Source organism: Lipotes vexillifer, unplaced genomic scaffold, assembly GCF_000442215.2.
Source record: "Lipotes vexillifer unplaced genomic scaffold, Lipotes_vexillifer_v1.1 scaffold1238, whole genome shotgun sequence".
Classification (NCBI taxonomy): domain Eukaryota; kingdom Metazoa; phylum Chordata; class Mammalia; order Artiodactyla; family Lipotidae; genus Lipotes; species Lipotes vexillifer.
The window spans coordinates 352,983-363,253 of record NW_006775669.1 but is presented as its reverse complement, the minus strand read 5'-3'; the positions used below and the strand labels follow the sequence as shown (position 1 = coordinate 363,253).

At 41.4% G+C, this 10,271-nt stretch overlaps 1 protein-coding gene across 1 annotated transcript in view; it reads left to right on the top strand.

Annotated features, from left to right (window-relative positions):
- The window catches only part of SLC22A16 (solute carrier family 22 member 16), a 14,374-nt gene extending 12,677 nt beyond the window's left edge, over nt 1-1,697 (top strand). Inside the window, exon 5 of the mRNA XM_007450102.1 lies at nt 1,328-1,697. Within this exon, the coding sequence (XP_007450164.1) occupies nt 1,328-1,525 (198 nt within the window). The 3' untranslated portion in view covers nt 1,526-1,697. The remainder of the gene's footprint in view (nt 1-1,327) is intronic.
- The last annotated feature ends 8,574 nt before the right edge of the window (nt 1,698-10,271 follow it).

Here is a 10,271-nt window from a genome sequence, read left to right as displayed (position 1 = left end):
GAGGGGGGGAGAGGGGGGGCGAGGGGGCAGGGGGGAGGGGGAAGGGGATGCTTGTAGTGGGGTTGGGAGAGCTGGCCAAGGGCCATGGGAGACCAGGTCTTCTGCTGAGAGTGAGAGAGGAGATGGAGGGTTCTGAGTTTGTTTAGTGCCTATTCTTACTACCAAGTTAAAAAGGAAAATCCAGTCTTGTCTTGGATCTTCCATTTGATTCTATTTCTTGTTTAGACTTATTCAGTGTTTTTCAGACCCTGGCAGAGGGCTCTTCTGGGGTTTCTACGTCCTTTGCAATGTCACTTTAGATTCTGTTACTGCTTCTAGGCTTACTCCTGTATTTCTAGATTTAGGTTGTCAGTGTTCTGCAAACAAAGTAAGGAACTGTCTTCCCAGGTCACGGCCGTTAGTGATGTGGCCTCACAGCGCGTCACAGTTGCACTGTGTCTCAGAGGCTGTAAAAGCACCAAGTATGCAGATTTATCAGAAAAACCATGCCTTAATTTATTTTTATGGGGTCTTCCTGGGCAGTATTTTTTGCTAAAGGGGTTTAAATTATATAAGGACAAAGTTTTTACAGACCATATAGAGATTTAGTTCTAAAATTCACCCCAAATCTACATAATGATCAACAGAGAATAGATGTGCAGACTTTAGTTTTTAATGTGATTTGCATTTTTAAAAGCAAACGCCTTGGTGCTAGTCTAAAAGGTTGCCTTTTATGTGTCAAAACCTGGAAAGTTAAGAAATTTTTTCCTGAATTTTTACAGAAAATCACTTGGACCCACCCCTCCCCCACAGTAGCAGCTAGTTTCCATTGCCTCTGTTTTGTTTCCCCCTAAATTCTGTAGGTTTTGGTTCATTGAAACATTCATTTGTGCATACATGCATTCATTCATTCCCCACCATTTATTGGATGCTGATAGCATGTCCATTTTTTGGGCTGGGGCAGGGTTGACTAAGATAGTCCCTGGCCATCAAGTCCAAATCCAAGACTCTGGGTTTCCCCATGAGACTTTGGAGTCTGGGAAGATAGGGCAGGGACTTTTTTTCCCCTGTGTAGCTCCTAGGACAGTGCCTACGTGAGTAATAATGCAGGTAGTAACTGGGATTTATTTAGTAGGTGGTTAATGAGTGATCAGATTAAGACCATTCAACAAATTAAAGAACCCCTGGACCAGCATAAGTAACCAAAAGGTCTCACTGAGGAATACATGACAACTGTTAGGTCAAATTCAATTCTGTTGCCCTCTGAAAAAGTTTCAGAAATGATTATTCTCTAAAGGATACCCTTCTTTCTCGATGTGTCACTTATTCTTTTTTTAATTCCTTCTAGTTGCTTGTTGGGACTTCGGCCTTCGTGAGTGGAGTGCTAATGTTCATGCTTCCAGAAACCCTCGGGAAGCCTCTGATAACTACTTGGGAGGAGACTGAAAAAGAGAGCAGTTCAGGCAAATTACTTTCCACAACCGATAATACTGCGCTAGAAAATATCGCAGTGGTTAACTCTGAGGATTCTGGTCTTAATAAATAAATGTGCCAGACGTGCTGTGTAGCACCTGAAATATTGTTTAATGCTTTTGTATTAGAGGAACATCATTCTCATCTCCTGCATGTCATGTGTATGTCTTTTTTTTTTAATTTTGTAAGAAAGTTTTGAAACAATGGTTTTATAAAAGTAGAAGAAATAAAAAGCAAGATGAGAATTCGCATTTTTTTTTTACACTGCTTTCTTATTGCCACAGAATATTTTTCCGTATTTGTTCTTCTGTGTCACTGATTCTTGCAGGCCTGAGGGACTGCTACACACTCCCTTCAGTATCAGGATCCCCTCCCCCCAACACCGGGACTGTCGACTGGGAAGAGGAGGGGGCATGTGAGAGTGTGTTTCTTTTGACAAAGCCGCTCAAAGATTCTATTTCTGATATTCCTTCCTCTCTTAGGAGAATCATAGCTCTAAATTCAAGTTTTCAAGTCATTCAGAAATGCCCCATCAAAAAACACTTGTCTAACCATAAAAATTATAGCTACACAAAAAGATATCTTGCTTTCCAGCACCCTGAAGGAAGAGGGCTTGAATATGCAGACAAATGTGCTTGTGTTTGGCCCAGTTAAGGGACACACATCTGCTAGGGGCCAGGAGTGAGTTTTCTAGCCTGACAGTCTGATTTTTCCTAAATTTACCAAATTCTCTCCATAAGTCTCATTCCCTGTACATAGAAGCTGTGGCATTTTAGTGTATTGCAAACTTTTTTTTTTTTTTAAAAGGGAACTTGATTTTTATTTATTTATTTATGTCTGTGTTGGGTCTTCATTGCTACGTGGGCTTTCTTTAGTTGCAGCAAGCAGGGGACTACTCTTTGTTGTGCGCAAACTTGTTATTGCAGTGGCTTCTCTTGTTGCAGAGCACGGGTTCTACGCACACGGGCTTCAGTTGTGGCTCGCAGGCTCTAGAGTGCAGGATCGGTAGTTGTGGTACACTGGCTTAGTTGCTCTGAGGAATGTGGGATCTTCCCGGACCAGGGCTTGAACCCATGTCCCCTGCATTGGCAGGCGGATTCCTAATCACTGCACCACCAGGGAAGTCTGCAAACATTTTAAGTTTGTAGATCATCTAAGAAATTGACATCTGGATCTGTTCCCAATATTAAAAAAATTCTTTTCAAGTATTCTCGCCTTTTAAACATAATTTATAGAAAGATTTTACTTTTTTAAAGTAATAAACTTTGTTTCTTCAACTTCACTTTTTTTTTTTTTTTTTTTTTTGGTGGTACGCGGGCCTCTCACTGTTGTGGCCTCTCCCGTTGCGGAGCACAGGCTCCGGACGCGCAGGCTCAGTGCCCATGGCTCACGGGCCCAGCCGCTCCGCGGCATGTGGGATCTTCCCGGACTGGGGCACGAACCCGTGTCCCCTGCATCAGCAGGCGGACTCTCAACCACTGCGTCACCAGGGAAGCCCTCAACTTCACCTTTATTTCGCAAAAATAGATTAAGATCCTGAACATTTCAGCTGCAAAATTATGGCATAACCTTACCTGTTAGAGGAGTTTGCATTCTACATAAGTTTCCCATAGGTTTTGGGTATTTTCTTCACTTGGGTTTCATCAGAAGTTCATTATTTTTTCCTTTGCTCTTGAAATTTAGCTGTTGGATATGTCTTATGTCCAGTACATTAGAATTGATGAAGCGTTAGTATTATATGCAGAGACAAGTAAAAGATTAAGACAATCGTAGAGATACTGTTGTTTAAAAAGCATTGCTGGGCTTCCCTGGTGGTGCAGTGGTTGAGAGTCCGCCTGCTGATGCAGGGGACACGGGTTCGTGCCCCGGTCTGGGAAGATCCCACATGCCGCGGAGCAGCTAGACCCGTGAGCCATGACTGCTGAGCCTGCGCATCTGGAGCCTGTGCTCCGCAACGGGAGAGGCCACAACAGTGAGAGGCCCGCATGCCGCAAAAAAAAAAAAAAAAAAAAAGCATTGCTATGGGGAAAAAAAGAGATTTGACCTGAATTATTTAGAATTTTTATACTAATTCAGTTCCCTGGATAATCACTCAATTCTTCACTTGGCCTTTTCACTTGTAAAATAAAAAATAAAACCAAAAACGTTTCTCCTTTTTTAAAAGAAAAGAAAACAAAACAAATAGGAGGATATGAGAAAAAAGGAGGAAGACTTTTTAAAAATCCTTTTTCTCATCTCTTATTTTGTCTCTTTTTCTTTTATTCCTTCAAACTCAGCCTGCTGTTCTACTGTCATTTAGATTTTTCATCTTAGTTAATATTTGGTATTTTCTTGACTTTCTTTTTATGTTCTGGATTAAGTTGCTAAGCAAAATACCAGACACTGGATAACTTAAATAATGGAAACTTATTTCTCGCAGTTCCGGAGGCTGGAGGTCCAAGGTCAAGGTGTTGGCAAGGTAGATTTCACTCTGAGGCCTCTTCTCTTGGCTTGTAGGCAGCCACCATCTTGTTGTGTGCTCATATGACCTCTTTGTGTTCATGCAGGGGGAGAGAGAGAGAGAGAGGGAAAATGAGCTTTCTGCTGTCTCTTCTTACAAGGTCACTAATCCCATCACGAGGGCCCTGCTCTCATCACCTCATTGAATTCTACATTCAGTCCATAATACACACATGTGTGTTTTTGTACCACTAAATGTCCAGTCAGCAAAACAGAAACCTCTGAGATATTTCAAGTAAGGAGACATTTAATACAGGGAATTAGTTACAAAAGTATAGGAAGGATTAGTGGAACAAAATGGAGGAGAAGTTACCCAGAGATCAGGAAGCCACTGCCATCATTGCACCGGGAGCCCCAAGCCTATACTTCCTGCTTCCACTGCCAGTGCGAAAATCACATTTCTGCTGCTGACCAGAAACCCAGGAGCCCATACTACCACTAATGCTACTGAAACTGCCTGCCATGATTTCAACTTGAACTGAGTTGAATTTTTAGATTAATTTAGGGAAAAACTAGCCAGTTTCTGGTATTGACTCTTCTAACCATTATTATTATTATTTTTACTTTTTTCTTTACTCATTTGTATTTTTTTAACATCTTTTTTGGAATATAATTGCTTTACAATGGTGTGTTAGTTTCTGTTTTATAACAAAGTGAATCAGCTATACATACACATATATCGCCATATCTCCTCCCTCTTGCGTCTTCGTCCCTCCCCCTCCCTATCCCACCCCTCTAGGTGGTCACAAAGCACCGAGCTGATCTCCCTGTGCTATGCGGCTGCTTTCCACTAGCTATCGATTTTACATTTGGTAGTGTATATATGTCCATGCCATTCTCTCACTTTGTCCCAGCTTACCCTTCCCCCTCCCTGTGTCCTCAACTCCATTCACTAGTAAGTCTGTGTCTTTATTACCATCCTGCCCCTAGGTTCTTCATGACCTTTTTTTGTTTTTTAGATCCCATATATGTGTTAGCATATGGTATTTGTTTTTCCCTTTCTGACTTACTTCACTCTGTATGACAGAATCTAGGTCCATCCACCTCACTACAAATAACTCAATTTCATACCTATTTATGGCTGAGTAATATTTCATGGTATATATGTGCCACATCTTCTTTATCCATTCATCTGTCAATGGACACTTAGATTGCTTCCATGTCCTGGCTATTGTAAATAGAGCTGCAATGAACATTGTGGTACATGACTCTTTCTGAATTATGGTTTTCTCAGGGTGTATGCCCAGTAGTGGGATTGCTGGGTCGTATGGTAGTTCTATTTTTAGTTTTTTAAGGAACCTCCATACTGTTCTCCATAGTGGCTGCATCAATTTACATTCCCACCAACAGTGCAAGAGGGTTCCCTTTTCTCCACACCCTCTCCAGCATTTATTGTTTCTAGATTTTTTGATGATGGCCATTCTGACTGGTGTGAGGTGATACCTCATTGTAGTTTTGATTTGCATTTCTCTACTGATTAATGATGTTGAGCATTCTTTCATGTGTTTGTTGGCAGTCTGTATATCTACTTTGGAGAAATGTCTATTTAGGTCTTCTGTCCATTTTTGGATTGTGTTGTTTGTTTTTTTGATATTGAGCTGCATGAGCTGCTTGTAAATTTTGGAGAGTAATCCTTTGTCAGTTGCTCCATTTGCAAATATTTTCTCCCATTCTGAGGGTTGTCTTCATCTTGTTTATGGTTTCCTTTGCTGTGCAAAAGCTTTGGCGTTTCATTAGGTCCCATTTGTTTATTTTTGTTTTTATTTCCATTTCTCTAGGAGGTGGGTCAAAAAGGATCTTGCTGTGATTTATGTCATAGAGTGTTCTACCTATGTTTTACTCTAAGAGTTTTATAGTGTCTGGCCTTACATTTAGGTCTTTAATCCATCTTGAGTTTATTTTTGTGTATGGTGTTAGGGAGTGTTCTAATTTCATTCTTTTACATGTAGCTGTCCAGTTTTCCCAGCACCACTTACTGAAGAGGCTGTCTTTTCTCCATTGTATATTCTTGCCTCCTTTATCAAAAATAATGTGACCATATGTGTGTGGGTTTATCTCTGGGCTTTCTATCCTGTTCCATTGATCCATCTTTCTGTTTTTGTGCCAGTACCATACTATCTTGATTACTGTAGCTTTGTAGTATGGTCTGAGGTCAGGGAGCCTGATTCCTCCAGCTCTGTTTTCCTTTCTCAAGACTGCTTTGGCTATTTGGGGTCTTTTGTTTTCCATACAGGCTGTGGGTTTGTCATATATGACTTTTTTTATGTTGAGGTAGTTTCCCTCTCTGCCTACTTTTTGGAGAGTTTTTATCATAACTGGTTGTTGAATTTTGTCAAAAGCTTTTTCTGCACCTGTAAAGATTATCATATGGTTTTTTTCCTTCAATTCATTAATATGGTGTATCACATTGATTGATTTGCATATATTGAAGAATCATTGCATTTCTGGGATAAACCCCATTTGATCATGGTGTATGATCCTTTTAATGTGCTGTTGGATTCTGTTTGCTAGTATTTTGTTGAGGATTTTTGCATCTATGTTCATCAGTGATATTAGCCTGTAGTTTTCTTTTTTTGTGACATCTTTGGTTTTGGTCTCAGGGTGATTGTGGCCTCGTAGATTGAGTTTGGGAGTGTTCCTCCCTTTGCTACATTTTGGAAGCGTTTGAGAAGGATAGGTGTTAGCTCTTCTCTAAATGTTTACTTGTAAAGCCATCTGGTCCTAGGCTTTTGTTTCTTGGAAGATTTTTAATCACAGTTTCAATTTCAGTGCTTGTGATTGGTCTGTTCAAATTTTCTATTTGTTCCTCGTTCAGTCTCGGAAGGTTGTGCTTTTCTAAGAATTTGCCCATGTCTTCCAGGTTGTCCATTTTATTGGCATATAGTTGCTTGTAGTAATCTCTCATGATCCTTTGTATTTCTGCAGTCTCAGTTGTTACTTCTCCTTTTTCAATTCTAATTCTATTGATTTGAGTCTTCTCCCTTTTTTTCTTGATGAATCTGGCTAATGGTTTATCAATTTTTTTTATCTTCTCAAAGAACCAGCTTTTAGTTTTATTGATCTTTGCTACTGCTTCCTTTATTTCTTTTTCATTTATTTCTGATCTGATCTTTATGATTTCTTTCCTTCTGCTAACTTTGGGGGTTTGTTGTTCTTCTTTCTCCAATTGCTTTAGGTGTAAGGTTAGGTTGTCTATTTGAGATGTTTCCTGTTTCTTAAGGTAGGATTGTATTGCTATAAACTTCCCTCTTAGAACTGCTTTTGCTGCATCCCATAGGTTTGGGGTCATTGTGTTTTCATTGTCATTTTTTATAGGTAGTTTTTGATTTCCTCTTTGATTTCTTCAGTGATCTCTTGGTTATTAAGTAGTGTATTGTTTAGCTTCCATGTGTTTGGTTTTTTTATAGACTTTTTCCTGTAATTGATATCTAGTCTCATAGCGTTATGGTCAGAAAAGATACTTGATATGATTTCAATTTTCTTAAATTGACCAAGGCTTGATTTGTGACCCAAGATATGATCTATCCTGGAGAATGTTCCATGAGCACTTGAGAAGAAAGTATATTCTGTTGTTTTTGGATGGAATGTCCTATAAATATCAATTAAGTGCATCTTGTTTAATGTATCATTTAAAGCTTGTGTTTCCTTATTTATTTTCATTTTGGATGATCTGTCCATTGGTGAAAGTGGGGTGTTAAAGTCCCCTACTATGATTGTGTTACTGTCAATTTCCCTTTTTATGGCTGTTAGTGTTTGTCTTATATATTGAGGTGCTCCTATGTGGGGGTCCATAAATATTTACAATTATTATATCTTCTGCTTGGATTGATCCCTTGATCATTATGTAGTGTCCTTCTTTGTCTCTTGTGATAGTCTTTGTTTTAAAGTTTATTTTGTCTGATATAAGAATTGGTACTCCAGCTTTCTTTTGGTTTCCATTTGCGTGGAATATCTTATAAGAAAAAAAAGAAAAACACGGACGGCTGGAACCCTAGGACAAATGGTAAAAGCAAAGCTATACAGACAAAATCACACACAGAAGCATACACATACACGCTCACAAGAAGAGAAAAAGGGGAAAAAAATATATGTGTGTGTGTGTGTATATATATATATATATATATATATATATATATATATATATATCTCGTTGCTTCCAAAGCCTACTGCCTCAATTTGGGATGATTTGTTGTCTATTCAGGTATTCCACGGATGCAGGGTACATCAAGTTGACTGTGGAGATTTAATCCGCTGCTCCTGAAGCTGCTGGGATAGATTACCCTCTCTCTTCTTTGTTCACACAGCTCCCGGCGTTCAGCTTTGGGTTTGGCCCCACCTCTGCGTGTAGGTCGCCTGAGGGCATCTGTTCTCTCCCGGACAGGATGGGGTTAAAGGAGCAGCTGATTTGGGGGATCTGGCCGGGGGAGGGAGAGGTACAGAATGCGGGGCGAGCCTGCAGCGCCGGAGGCTGGCGTAACATTGCAACAGCTTGAAGCGCGCCCTGTCTTCTCCTGGGGAAGTTGTCCCTGGATCACAGGACCCTGGCAGTGCCGGGCTGCACAGGCTCCCGGGAGGGGAGGTGTGGAAAGTGACCTGTGCTTGCACACAGGCTTCTTGGTGGCTGCAGCAGCAGCTTTAGAGTTTCATGCCAGTCTCTGGTGTCCACACTGATAGCCGCGGCTCGTGCCGGTCTCTGAAGCTCGTTTAGGCGGTGCTCTGAATTCCCCTCTCCTCGCACACCTTGAAACAATGGTCTCTAGCCTCTTAGGCAGGTCCAGACATTTTCCCAGACTCCCTCCCGGCTAGCCGTGACGCACTAGCCCCCTTCAGGCCGTCCCGGCGGGGGAGCAGACAAGCCTCTCGGGCTGGTGAGCGCCGGTCGGCACCGATCCTCTGTGCGGGAATCTCTCCGCTTTGCCCTCCGCGCCCCTGTGGCTGCGCTCTCCTCCGCGGCGCCGAAGCTCTTTCCGGTTCCGCCACCGTAGTCTCCGCCCGCGAAGGGGCTCCTAGTGTGTGGAAACCGTTCCTCCTTCACGGCTCCCTCCCACTGGTGCGGGTCCCATCCCTATCCTTTTGTCTCTGTTTATTCTTTTTTCTTTTGCCCTACCCAGGTACGTGGGGTGTTTCTTGCCTTTTGGGAGGTCTGAGGTCTTCTGCCAGCGTTCAGTAGGTTCGGTAGGAGTTGTTCCACGTGTAGATGTATTTCTGGTGTATCTGTGGGGAGGAAGGTGATCTCCGCGTGTTACTCTTCCGCCATCTTGAAGGTCTCCTCCTTTTCGCCGTTATTGTGGTTTATCTCTCCATTTACTTGGATCGTCTTTAATGTCTTTCAATGAAGTATAATTTTCTCCATAAATCACGCACATTTCTTGTATTTATTCCTAGGTACATATTTTTATTACAATTAGAGATGTTAAGTTTCTAATATATTTTCTACTGTTTATTGTGGGCATAAAGGAGGGTGCTTGATTTTTCTATGTTGCTCCTATATCCAGCAACCTTGATAAAAAGTGTTAACTCAAAAGGAAAAAAAACCCACTTTATTGGGAGAAAAATTGGGCTTTACAGCATAACAATTCACAAATATGTCATACAGGAAGCCAAACATACTTTGTTCCTCTAGCATTTCTTAGTATGCACAGCTTTCTGATTTTATACTTGAAAAACAGTGATGTTGTATATCTATAATAGTTGGAAGCTAGTCACACGTAGCGCGTCAAACCCGTCTCTGGTTGTAAACATTTCAAGTACTTTACCACCGCATTGGAAAGCTCAGAAAACAACCCACATACAAGTAGGTAAACTTCAGGCAGGTGACCTTGTTACCAGTTCTGTTTAACTGTGGACCATACATCAACTTGACCTCAACAGGCAATGAAGTGTGAGGGGCAGTGGAAGCACATAGATTAAAACAAACAAACAAACAAAAAACCTGGCTATCAGCCTTCTCACTTGGGCAAATCAACCTCTCTTTACCTCAGTCTTCTCATTTGAAAATTCAGGATCATAATAAAACGTCGCTCACAGGACTGAAAAGATGAGATACTATATCTACATCATTTAATGCCACCCTGCACAGCCCAGATACCGTACGATGCTGTTTCTCCATGCCCTTTATATGATTCCACCATGCAGTCAAGGAGAGTGTGGCAGTCGTCCTGTCCAGCCTTGGTCTTGGCCAGTTGGCATTTGGAGCCCATCATGCTGTCCCTGTCCGATTTGATTGTGTCCTACAACATATAATATGTTTCTCCCTTGAGGACTCTGCAATTTAGATTGTTCTGGTGATAGTTTTGGCCCATAATAGCTGCAGGGAAGAC